Consider the following 13823-nt stretch of genomic DNA (forward strand, 5'->3'; position numbering starts at 1 on the left):
ATCGTACGTACTACTATCTATGGGTAGATATGACATCTTCGTCTCCAAATGGACAAACTACCTAATATTACTACCTAACCACACACACACACACACACACACACACACACACACACACACACACACACAGAGCGAGAGAGAGAGAGAGAGAGAGAGAGAGAAAGACCTGGTATAGAGCATAAATCCATGTTTAACCCTCTCAGTTAAAAGGCAATTCTCCTCCATGACTCTCACTTGCTGCAGTTGAACTTTCCTGGTCTATCTCGGCTATGGGAATGATGGTATAAACAGAGTTTAGAATCCCCATGATCACATCCTTATCTGTAGGCTATCCTTGCACTGCAAGCCCTTCCCAACCGTCTGGGAGATTTGGACAAGCATTGAGCATTGCACCACACAGAGGAGATGGAGTCACAACTTGAGCCACAAGTTTCCACCATTGTGTTTCTAATTTCTAGTCGCCTAAAACCGACGTCACGTCAGTGGTAACCTGGCCAACTCTGCCCGTGCCCATTTCCAGGACACGGTTTAGATGGAAAAGCAAATAGTACTGGTCCCATGGCGTGCCGTGTAGTGCCGCACTATACTGAACTTGAAATGATGCAAGGATTTTGATAATGGGCCACACTGTTCTTTTAAAATAATAATAATAATTATTATTATTATTCGGGGCGTAATTGGCTTTAGTGCCCATATCACATTTGGTGTAAAGCCAGTGGGGATAATGGAGGTTAAAGTCTGACCCGGGTCATTTCCCAATCCCACCCCATCTCTCTCTCCCACTCGTCTGTTGTTACTCACTTCACTGTCCTATCAAATTAAAGGCATAAAATTCCCCCTTTAGAAACACACTTCCTTATTACAGCACCACCAGTATGTGTCATTTTAAGTAGATATTTCAGGGTGTTGTTTTTCTTTCTTCTTTCCAGAGTTACATTGCTTCTGTCTGGTCGTAGATTTGTGTCCAAGAGATGTAAGACAAATGGATACAAGGACTCTTTTTTCCACTGTCACCAGTTTTTTCAACACTCACACTTGAGTGTTTTTGCCAATAGCCTACTTTTTCTTATGTATGTTTTTAATGTTTCCTTACTCTATGTTTTTATGTTGTTTTTATGTTCACTGTTTTGGTGATCCCTCACGCTGTATTTATGTCTATTTATGAATAGGCCTATGTTATCTTATCTCTGTTGGCTGCACAACAAATTGCCCCTTGGGTCTGATAAAGACACCCTGATCCTTTCTTTTCCCGTCCATTCTCTCCTAGCAGAGAATAATAGTCTTGACAAAAGTAGAGTCCCTATTTCTTTCCTTGTGCATACTGTGTAATATGGGTAAATAAAAGTAACTCCATATTATGTTTCACAACCACAGTTTTGTTGTTGTTTGTAAGGTCACTCTACAGAGAGACCTGACGAGAGTGAACAGGTCCTACTAGGAAAATCTATGTGTTGTGGGAGAAGTAGTTTTATAAGTAAGTATGTGTGTGGGATTGACGATAGATCCATTCAAGTACTGGACTACAACTCCCACTATGCACTTTACGTCGAGGTCACGTGTTTTCCAAGATGGCGGCTGTGTAAGACGGTGTTGAATCGTATGCGTCTTGTTTTCAATCAGCAAAGGTGAGTTTTGTCCCAGAATATACGTATCATTAAAGACCAAACGATAGTTGTTTGCATCTACTCGCTCACAACGTGTACTTCTAAGCAAGTGTTCCGAAATATATCAATGCATATTGTTGTATTTAGCGTAGTGTGACATTTTGCTAGCTCGCTAATCAATCAGCTAACTTCAGTGCGTGACCAATTCTCATGCAGACCATCTGAAAGAAATAGTCTACAAAAAGAAAGCATAATTTTCCTAAAGTAAATTCACTGCAGCATTAAATACCCCTGTTTGTTTGTAGAAAACATCATTTAAACGCAATTAACTCCTAATGGAACATGTCATCTGTCGTTTAAGTTAAATCTGTAAAGTAGAGTGTTTTACGCTTTTTGTTTACGCCGGTCTGAGTAAACTCCGAACTGTTGGCACAGATGGGTCTAGAGCCTACAGACAAAAAGGAAGGGGAGACTTCCACTCCCAAAGACAGAGAGCGCAAAAAGAGCCGATCCAGAGAGAGGGATCGGAAAGGATCCCCGAGCAAGGAACGCAAGCGTCAACGGTCCCGCGAGCGGAAACGCTCTCGAACTCGCTCCAAATCTCCAGACAGGTAAATTCAGACAAACATTATAATTTTGTGCTTTCAATTAATAATCTCACATGCTTCGAGCTTACATGATCTTGCTTTTGTAGTGTCACGCAAATATGTTTCTAGGCTTGGCGTGTAAATGACAAACATAAATGAGGTTACATTTCTATATTATTAACATTAGACACCAATGACTTATTTTCTGTTACTATATGACATGTCTCCTTAGAGACCGGCGACTTAAAGATAAAGACAGAGACAAGGAACGTGACCGAGACAAAGACAGAGACCGTGGCCGGAAGGATCGGGACAGAGAGAAGGATGGCCACCGAGGAAGAGAACGAGAACGCAAGAGGTCCAGGTGAGTAGGGGGTGTTAAGACTATTGTTGTTCTTGCTATTGGAGATTAGTATCATAGATGTTTTAGTCATGTCCACTAGATCTTAAATATTGTCTCTTTGTCTTTCTCTCTCTCTCTCTGTATTTGTAAATGTCTGTTGAAAGGAGCCTCTCACCAAAGTCAAGGGCCCGGATGAAGAGAGAGAGAGACCTGAAAAAGGAGGATGATGAAGATGATGACAAGAAGAAGAAAGATAAGGTATGTAACTCCTTATTGTGTGTAATAGGGACATTTAAGATTAATACAGCATGTTCCAATGTTCTTTTTACGTCCCTCTTACACCCTCTTTCTCCATGTCCTTTTCCGTATCTCCATTCCCAGGTGCAGCCCCTCTCTTTGGAGGAGCTCCTAGCTAAGAAGAAGGCAGAGGAGGAGGCTGAGGCCAAGGTGGGATGTGCTCTCCTCAATTCTTTTATTGTAATTTCTGTACACTTGCCTCAGATTTCCTTAAATGTACAACACAAGCTGTCCTAATCTCTCTCTATCTCTCTTGCCCTCCCCCGCAGCCCAAGTTTTTGTCTAAAGCGGAGCGCGAGGCCGAGGCTCTGAAGCGCAGAGAGCAGGAGACGGAGGAGCGGCGGCGCATGGTGGACGAGGAGAGGAAGAAGAGGAGAGTGTTCCAGGACATCGGGAGGAAGATGATGGGTAAACTAAACTGATCATTACGGATTTACACATTATTTCCCCAAAAAGTCCTGCCTCTCTTCCGTATACATGATGCGCATTTCTTGGTTTTGAGTACATTATTGCTGTATTTGTTGTGTTTTGCGGTATCATTTCAACTGAGTAAACTAGTAGAATGCATCCCACTGCTTTACAGGTTAGCTCAGAAGATTGTAATGCTAAAACTGTAGGTGTCCTAGTTGCTCAGTGTGCTCTCCATGCTTCCCCCTCTTGTAGAGGACCCCATGGAGAGAGAGCGCAGAGAGAGGAGGGAGCGCATGGAGAGGGAGAGCAACGGAAACGATGAAGACGACGGCCGACAGAAGATCAGAGAGGAGAAAGATAAGGGCAAAGAGCTCCAGGCCATCAAGGCTAGTGAAGACGCACGCACACACATGCACATACACACACACAGATACACACACACACACACGCACGCATGTGCACAACCCAAACATACACCTTAACTCAAAACTATATATTGAAAATGTTAAATGAGTTTCTGTCTCTGGCTCTGCCCCTCTCAGGAGCGCTACTTGGGTGGCATTAAGAAGCGCCGTCGCACGAGGCACCTGAACGACAGGAAGTTTGTGTTTGAGTGGGACGCCTCAGAAGACACCTCGGTTGACTACAACCCCATGTGCGTAGACGTATGAGGACACAAACCAACCATCATTACTAGAACCGTATTAGGATTTTGCTACCCCACTACATCATTGTTTACCATTGCACTTCTGCTTGCTTAAGGAGTTGCCCCTCTATCTGCCTTTGTTATGTCTTTGCTGTGTATGTACGGAGCTAACCACAAGTGCATGTAAAAGCTTATCTTAATTATCATAAGCTTACATTCTGCCCAATTACAAACTACTCTACCCATTCACATCAGGTACATTTTTGTTGCTGCTAAACATTTTGATTCCCTCACGGGACCCCCCCCCCCCCCCCTTCTGTTTCACAGATATAAAGACAAGCACCATGTCCAGCTGTATGGACGTGGGTTCATCGCTGGGATTGACCTCAAACAGCAGAAGAGGGACCAGTCCCATTTCTATGGAGATCTGATGGAGAAGAGGCGAACGCTGGAGGAGAAGGAGCAGGAAGAGTAAGCACTACACACACACACACACACTTACAGTACACACTTACTTACTTACTTACTTACAGTAGAGTACACATGGTTATTTCACTTCACACAAGCATGTACAAACACACAAGTCATGTTTACATACAAAAAATCACACACTCACCATATACACACTTTAAGCCAAGGGTACTGGTTTGGATTACTATACAAAATCGGAATATGTCCAGCATTGTCTTTAGTTCATATGCGCGCAACATACGTTCCAGCGGTCTTTAAGCTTACGTGCGCCTAATATCCGTCCCCCATGTCTCTCACAGGCGCTTTTTGAAGAAGATGCGCAAGAAGGAGGCCAAGCAGCGCTGGGACGACCGCCACTGGTCCCAGAAGAAGCTGGAGGAGATGACGGACAGGGACTGGCGTATCTTCCGCGAGGACTACAGCATCACCACCAAGGGAGGCAAGATCCCCAACCCCATCCGCAACTGGAAGGAGTACACACTGCCCCCCCACATCCTGGAGGTCATCGACAAGTGTGGCTACAAGGTCAGCACGAAAACCTGTTAATTCACCTGGTCATGGGTCACATTCGTCACTTCGTTACACCAATTTAAATTTCAATTCAATGTCAATGCATTGTGATTTATAATGCAGTATCACCAACAACACTGTTAACAAAATAAAGTAATGATACTAAAAATTAACCAATTAAACAATAGGCTAAAGCAACCATCAATCAGGATCTAGATTTACTTTGTTGTATTTCAGTCAGTCAGAGTGTGTTGATGGATTGGTGCTGTTGCAACTACACATTTTTACTTTAATGTCCGTTTCTCCTTTCAACTCAGGATCCGACGCCCATCCAGAGACAGGCCATTCCTATTGGCTTACAGAACAGAGACATCATCGGTGTGGCTGAGACTGGTAGCGGTAAAACTGCTGCCTTCCTCATCCCCCTATTGGTCTGGATTACCACTCTGCCCAAGATTGACAGGTGAGGGTGTGATAAAAAAACGAGTGTGACTGTGAAGTGGTCCATCTTTAATCATGATTGGAGATCATCGGAGAACGACAACCGGCATGTTGCCATCAACAAACTTCCGGCAGCAAATCCAAAGTTCTCTGGGCCGAGGCCCAATCTTAATACAGGTTCAGTGATCTTGTTTCCAGACAAAACCATTACATACAGACCCATGACTCATGCTGTAGCATCAGCAGAGATAATAGACAACTCAAGCAAAATAGCCCTTATGCATCTGTCCTGCTGTTAGAGGCCACATCACATGCTATTCATTATATGTCAGCACTATTCTCTCCAATGCATAGCACATAGTCACTTGTCTGCCTCAGAGGATTTCTTCACTATTCTAGCGGCTGTTGCATGAGCTTTATTAGAGAGCCATTGACAGAGAGAGTAAGTTGATTGTTGTCTGTTGTTGACTATCTTGTAATAGTGAGGGACTCACTACTGAAGAAGAACATCAATGATTGCCACCCATATACATAATGAGGCTAGTAATCCTCTAGAGAGTAATGAGAATGCTACCTGCTGGTGTAGCTAGACCTGCTCACCGTTTCCAGGAGGCGGCAGAGTCCAGCTGTTGTTCAGATCTTAAAGGCGAACTGCTTGTGTTCTCTGTAGAATTGAGGATTCGGACCAGGGCCCGTATGCTGTGATCCTGGCCCCGACTCGTGAGCTGGCCCAGCAGATTGAAGAAGAGACCCTTAAGTTTGGCAAGCCCCTCGGCATCCGCACAGTGGCCGTGATCGGTGGTATCTCCCGAGAGGACCAGGGATTCCGCCTCAGGATGGGTTGCGAGGTCAGACATCAAGACACACACACACACACACACACATTTTTGTCCTTTATCTGTATCCACTCTTTGCATTTCCAACAGAAGGGATGCAAATGTTTTCAGAAGTGAAATACAACCTTAGACACTCATGGGTACTTGATAGATAGCTCTCTCACACTCTCTCTCACACTCTCTCACTCTCTCACTCTCTCACACTCACACTCTGGCCGGCTGTCTCCCTCAAAGCTACATGTAACTGACCAAAAGCCTGGATGTGCGCATGCACACATGTTCACACACACACACACACACACACACACACACACAGAAGTAGACCCCAAGATCTTCAACCCATACCAATTAATTAAATTAGAAAACAATTAAGAATTATTGACTGGAAGGTTAAACTTGATTTGCGTAATGTGAAACAGGAATTACATTTCCCTGTAGTTTTTCATTGCAACTACAGTAGCTGCTACATGATGTGATTTTGAATTTGTCATTTAACAATTGTTAATGAATCTGTACAAAATAATAACATCTCATCTGATCCTCCTAATCCGTTCATAGATTGTGATCGCCACTCCCGGTCGTCTGATCGACGTGCTGGAGAACCGATACCTTGTGCTCGGACGCTGCACGTACGTGGTCTTGGATGAGGCCGACAGGATGATTGACATGGGCTTTGAGCCCGACGTGCAGAAGATTCTGGAATACATCCCAGTGACCAATCAAAAGCCAGACACAGATGAGGCAGAGGACCCCGAGAAAATGATGATGAACTTCGAGTCTGGCAAGCACAAATACAGACAGGTGGGACAGACACTCTGAAACCAAACTAAAGGTTCCCTAAGCAAGAAGATTTTCAGAATGTTGTTGATCGATGATGTGGTAGTAGTTGGCAATCCAGAGGCTCAAATAATCACCAATTAGTTTGAAATTCTGTATTGTATATTTTTTGGTAGATGGAGTCAGATAAGTTAGCTTCACTCTCTTTTTTCCTGAAGGAGATGATATATTCTCTGTTATCTTCTGTAATAAATTCAATTTTTTATAATTTTTTTACCTTTAGTGTTTATGTTTGTAAGTAAGCCTCCCTGCTCTGTGTTCCCAGACGGTCATGTTCACAGCCACTATGCCTCCGGCTGTGGAGCGCTTGGCCAGAAGCTACCTGCGGCGCCCCGCGGTGGTCTACATCGGCTCTGCAGGCAAACCGCACGAGAGAGTGGAGCAGAAGGTCCTGCTCATGTCCGAGCCCGAGAAGAGGTCAGGGAGACGCACACACACAAACACACACACACACACACCAGTGAGTAACTTGATGGAACAGATGAAGCCCTAGGGGCTGTGTTCCAGCAGTGCTCTTGTAGCTACTATGGTCTGTGGAGCACAACGGCGCCACAGAGGCTCTGTGCTGCTTTGCTCCTGATTCAGCTTGACCTGCTCCTATTAACTGTTACAGGATTTGGTCAACTTTGCCTACTGACTACAGCACCCACTGTCTCAAACACCTCAAAATGACACAGGAGTTTGTGACTAACTCCCTTTCAATTCTTCCCTCCTCTCGATTTATAGGAAGAAGCTTCTGGAAGTTCTTTCTCGCGGTTTCGAGCCTCCCATCATCATCTTTGTCAACCAGAAGAAGGGTTGCGACGTGCTGGCCAAGTCTCTGGAGAAGATGGGGGTAGGATTTGACACAAAGCATTTTGACACATTTTCTCCTTGACAGACAGGGGGCAGTAGCTGACCAGTGTTTCTCTTCCTCCCCTCTCCCCTCGCAGTACAATGCTTGCACGCTCCACGGTGGCAAGGGCCAGGAACAGAGAGAGTTTGCCCTCTCCAACCTCAAAGCCGGCGCCAAGGACATCCTGGTGGCCACAGACGTGGCCGGAAGAGGTATCGACATCCAGGACGTCTCCATGGTGCTCAACTACGACATGGCCAAGAACATCGAGGGTAAGATCCGACTCGGACACACCTCTGACCTCACCTCCGTTTCCATAGCGTCTCCAGGACCCGTGGCCCCACTGCTTCCTGTTTTTCCTTCGATCACACCTCTAATAGCGAGGTATAGATTCAATAGAACAATGGGACCATTAGCACTCCCTAAACACGGCGTCCTATATGGTAAAGTATTTAGCAAATGCAAAAGGATGTTGTACCCTGCACGCTACAGGGCCTCTCTATAGACCTTTATTGTGGGAATATTACTGGCTTGTATTGTGTACTGGGTGGCCAGGAGAGGTGTTGATTAGGAGATAATAATAATGATGATAATAATACGTTTATTTTATATAGCGCCTTTCTCAAACCCAAGGTCGCTTTACAAACTAAGAAAACAAAAACAAACAATACAACAAAGAGAAGCTAAGTGTTTATGGCTATGTGTTGGGTGTGGAGGAGAAATGATCGTTGAACAGAAAGGTTTCGAGATGTGCTTTGAAGAAAGGAAGAGAAGGGCCGTTGTGAAGTTGTCAGGGATCATCTGGATGTGTGCGTTAGTGGCTGTATTCAATCTCGGCTTGCGGTTATAAGACGTGCAGTCCTTCATTATTATTACCAATCACACTTTTTTTTTTGTCAAATTCAGCTAATTTCTCCTCACAGACGAGGCTGTTTGGATACACTCCTAGTTCAGTAAATTGAATCAAAAGAAAAGCTTTGAGACTAATTCACCATTCTAGCCAGGAGCCCTTGAAGGGTTGTACTTGAATTGCTGAGTCCACATTTAAATATTTTGGCAGGATTGAAGACTGACCATTGACATAAAGTAACTGAAGAATCTTAAATCAAAATTGGACACCAGCCTCTCTCTTCACACACACTAATGTATGCTTTGATCTCCCCATCACAGACTACATCCATCGTATTGGCCGAACGGGTCGTGCCGGCAAGAGCGGTGTAGCCATGACCTTCCTGACCAAGGAGGACGCGTCGGTGTTCTACGACCTGAAGCAGGCCATCCTGGAGAGCCCGGTGTCCACCTGCCCTCCGGAGCTGACCAATCACCCCGAGGCCCAGCACAAGCCTGGCACCATCCTCACCAAGAAGAGGCGCGAGGAGACCATCTTTGCCTGAGGGGGCCGGACTCGCCAGCCAAACCCCTAGCTGGGAAGGATCTGCAGCAGAGGAAGGCCATGGGTGTCGGCAATTTTGTTCTGGGATTTACTCTGCGTCACTTTGTATTGCGTTATCGGTCATCTCTCACCTGGTCCATCTCTCTTCTATCTTTTTCTTGTACCTCACTCTCTGTCTGTCTCTCTATATCCCTATATCTGGTTGTTGTCATCCATCCACGACTGTGTTCTCTATCTGACTGTACACCCCGGATCCATCCCTGTTGGTGAAGCTGGCCGCCTGTCCTTTGCTGGGTCAGCAGTAAAGGGACCATGAAATTGTATAGCTATGAGTGTGTGTGTGTGTGTGTGTAGGAGAGGAGCTGCACAGCCTGCACTAATTGGATTAGCATCAACATTTTGAGCTGGAAGCTTTTTTTTATTATTTTTTTTTTTCCTGATTGATATCAGTTTACCTATCTACCAGTTTTAAATTGTTGAGACCAATTCATTGAGTAGAGTGTAATCTACCAGTAAGATCCAAATTCAACTGTGCTTATTTTCAGACAAGTGAGCATTTCTGCCATAGATTGCAACATTACATTGTATTTGTGACTTTTATTAAACCCAAATTTGGCTGAACTGTGTTTTACTACATTTTTACATTGTTGCTGTGAAAATCATATCCCATAACCACGCAAGGTTTATTTACCTATGAATGTAGGCTGAGGATAGTGGTAGTATCTATCACGGAGCTCAGACCTGCTTACCCTGGACAGAAAAGGATGACTGCTTCAACACGACTTCTGGAACTCCACCGGACTGTATGTACTGTTAAATTCTTACTGGTATACCCATAAACATGAGACCAACCAAGATCTCTTTTACTGAGGTATTTTACAGGCCACCAAACCTGTAATCGAGGTCCTCTCCTCAGATCTAGACCGCGTGGTAAACACAGCTTCTTTATGTAATTTAAGAGGTTCTTGCTTACTCCACAGTCCTTCTAATGTGCTATAGAATGCTGCTAAGGCACTCTGGAAACTACCGCCCTAATTTTTGCCTGAGATAGGGGACCAATCACAGAACAGGGGGGAAAGCAAGACAATGATGAGCTATGCACAGACGCATTTGATAGACATCCGTGGCCCCCAATAAACGGATCTGGGAATTTTTTTTCAATTACGAGAAAATGAACGTTGGGTTGCCAGAGCACGTCTCATTTCAGTGGTAGGCGCTAGCCAGGCTACTTTTGAACAACATTAACAGGTAATCCTGCCCTGACTCTACGAGTTTTAATGATTTAGAAGTAGAAATGTTAAGCTGTTGACAAAAGAACCCAGCAGAATAGCAAAAGTGACTTGTTTTGTTCTTTAGTTGTTACAACAAAATACCCTACCCCCAGATAAAACAACACCAGCACAGGATGGTTAAAAGTACATAAAATGTTATGTTTATTATAACTGATAGCATTTTCTTCCTTTTTTATTGAAATAGAAAGCATTCTATACAGCATCAGGCAGGAAATCATTTTTATGACATTTTAAAGTTTTGTGTTTATTGATTTTTTTTCCTTTACATTTTTCTTTAAACTCTTCTCAGAAAGTCAGGGCAGGGCGTGAAGCATCACGCATATAGAGACCATGGGTGTCCTGTGAAGTTGGGGGCTATAATCAGTGCACTTATTGCATTGCAAAGCAGACATAAAAAAAAAAAAAAAAAATAGTGCAATATCTTTTCTTTTCTACCTACACAAAGGAGGAAGTCTTGATGTTCTAAGGCGTTATATTTCAATGTTCGTATTGCATACAGAATAGAAGACGAAAGGAAGTCATTAAATCATAAATGTTGTAAAAATTGTGCTTCTCATACCCAAAATAACCCTTGATGTTTTGTTGTAGTTAATTTATATTTTAAATTATTATCATATTGGTCCGCTTGAAAAAACATTCTGCCGAAACATGGGAAGAACTAGCTTACAATGTACGAGGACATGCAAATCGCCTTCTGAGTTTACAGAAGAAAGAAAACAAACGTAAAATTAAATCTTCCAACATATCAATGTTGTAAGGAGAGATCCACCGTTTTCAGGTTGATCGGGAAAGGGCACTGTGTCCTTACACTCTGCCTGAGGTTGGCCTCACTATCAAATTCTGACATGAGGTTTCCCAACTGCACACCTTGTACACATCCCTCCTTTTCAGATGAGATTACCTGTCCCCTCTGGCTACATTGGGCTTTTTTTTTTTGTTGGTTGTTGACATTTTTATCTCTCTTGCAATCTCTATTTTGCTATCACTCTCTCTGTTTACAAACTCAGTGCATGGTCAAATCAAGCAGCCCTACACAATTCAGTGCCCTCCTGGAATCCCCTACTGGTCAGTGTAAAACTAGACTGATGAGTGAAATGTCCTATATAATATAATACTACTTAAATAACATGAAGAGGAGGAAGAAGAAGAATCGATGCATTACTTAAGTACTGCAGAACTAGAAATAAACAATCAGATCTCATGCAACACTTGCATAGATTTTTTCTCTATTTTTTTTTGTCATGCTTCGCTTTTTTTTCTCCAAAAAAATACAGAACAATAGATAACGAGATCAGTGAGACGGTGGGATAGACCATACAGCCACAGTACACACATGACAGAGATCTTAACTGAGCTGAGGATTGTTGTGGAAGTGCTCGTAGAACTGGTAAAGGTGCAGGTTACAGGTCCAGTTTAGAGAGAGATCCATTCAGTTAGTTAAAGTGTGTTTAAAGGCTGTTAGGTGGTGGCCAAATCCTGATGCTGAGTTTGTAGTTTTGTAATTGTAAGATTAGTACACTGGCTAGTGTTGTAAACATGCAAGCAGTTGATCTCGAATGGATCAGTGTTTTGTTTTTCCCCCCCACAGGTGGAAGCTGGGACTACAGCAGATTGGCTCACTGAGAAGATTTGTCTCATGAGTGGAACATTCTGTGGGTCACTGCTTCTCTAAATACAACTTCATTAATCCTGTTGAATTGCCCGAGGCAGAGAGAAATGGGGAAAAAGTACTTGTTATTCAAAACACCACATGGACGGATGAGGGTGTAGAGCCAAAAATGGACACTAGAGGTCCGTCTGTTCATTTACACGCTTCTGAGTGTGTCTGTGCAACGATGCAGTGATTTCATGACAAAAATATGGACCAGATTCGTTGATTCAATCTGCATCTGAATAACATGATCAAGGAATACAGATCAACTGCATTAGTTGTCAACTTCTTCCAGTCTGCTTTTCAATTTGAAGTCCTACTACCCTGAGAAAAGCAATGGTCTTAGAGGGATTGCTACACATCAAAGACCAGTAGATGAACAGACAGGACAGTGCAGAGAAGACTAGAAGAACTATGCAAGCTTTGAAAAGGAAGAGAACTGTTTATAATTAAATTAATAAAGGCATGAAATGAAAGAAAGCGACTCCCCTTGGTTGTCTTGTCTATAGTGCATGTTGGGAATGTGTAGAGGGACTTTTTAGGTAGATGTGTGTTTCACAGTCAAGAGCATCATACACAAACATCAAACGTGGTCAAGGAGGATAATCATTTGAAATACACCCAAACACCTGGAAATCAAAAGGGAATGGAGACTAGAGATGTTAAGGCATGCAAGAGTACATTCTCTCCTTCTCAAGTTTGTACTGAGCATGTAGGTTTGTGTGAAATGCACGTTAAGTGTGTGTGTGTGTGTGTGTGTTTTTTTTAGGGAGGGGGGGGCAGTGAGGAGAAGCACATTATGTTTGCATTGGTGTGTGAATGGAGGTAAACATAGTCATCTTGGTGTCTGTTTGGAGAAAAGACGTGACCAAGACGGGGAGGGGCTTTGACCTTTGACCTCACATGTGGGCTGTGAAGCTTGATCTAAGAGGCCAGACCTGAGTGGACCTTGTCTCTGCCTATTCACCACAATGACTTTAGGAAACCTGGACAGCATGGGGTCATGCATTCACATTCTGAATAAAAGAGACCAAAATGTGTCACCCTTATCGGCAAAACTGGAGCCAGAGTCTGCGTGGTAAGAGCTTTTTGGAACTAGAGCAGGCGTAGTAAACAGTACATCGGCCAGATCTACCCAGAATTCACCATCTTATTTTTAATTTAGTTCCTTCTGCATGTCTTCACTTTTGACTGTCCATTGTTTTTCTACAGCCATTGATTTACCCTAACCCAGGTCCACTGGATAGATGAAGAAGCAAGTATGGTAGTGTACTGGGGCTTTATGTGTCTACACAGAACATTCAACATCCCAACATCCCAGTGTCCTCTGATCTGAGGGCTTTTGTTAGATCCTTGTTAAGTATGACTTCAGGTACTGTATAAACAATCCTGGCTGTGTAAACATAGCAATATTTTCCTCAAAAAACAAAACAAAACAAAAACAAGGTACAATTCCATACGGACAAAAGAGTGAAACAAAGGACTAAATAGTTATATTCATCATTATCAAGTGACCATTCAATATTTACACAATATTTTGGATGCATCTCTACTGTCCCTTGGTATGTAAAAAGTAGCCAGTTCTACCCTAATTTTTTTAAGTTCTTGTTCCCATTTTATTGTGCAAATATAGTTATAAATAATCAAATATGTTACACATGCAATGGAA

The 13823-nt window shown here is 43.3% G+C and overlaps 1 protein-coding gene across 1 annotated transcript; it reads left to right on the plus strand.

Annotated features, from left to right (window-relative positions):
• Positions 1–1545: 1545 nt before the first annotated feature.
• ddx23 (DEAD (Asp-Glu-Ala-Asp) box polypeptide 23) lies at positions 1546–9832 on the plus strand. The gene is made up of 17 exons (XM_062540722.1): positions 1546–1625; positions 2040–2215; positions 2424–2555; positions 2699–2792; positions 2916–2981; positions 3101–3239; positions 3495–3628; positions 3785–3897; positions 4216–4359; positions 4659–4884; positions 5187–5332; positions 5981–6158; positions 6705–6947; positions 7249–7400; positions 7710–7818; positions 7916–8090; positions 8989–9832. Exons 2-17 carry the CDS (start codon positions 2040–2042, stop codon positions 9210–9212), a joined length of 2451 nt encoding a protein of 816 aa, XP_062396706.1. The 5' UTR covers positions 1546–1625; the 3' UTR covers positions 9213–9832.
• The last annotated feature ends 3991 nt before the right edge of the window (positions 9833–13823 follow it).

This window comes from Sardina pilchardus, chromosome 7 (genome assembly GCF_963854185.1).
Source record: "Sardina pilchardus chromosome 7, fSarPil1.1, whole genome shotgun sequence".
NCBI lineage: Eukaryota > Metazoa > Chordata > Actinopteri > Clupeiformes > Clupeidae > Sardina > Sardina pilchardus.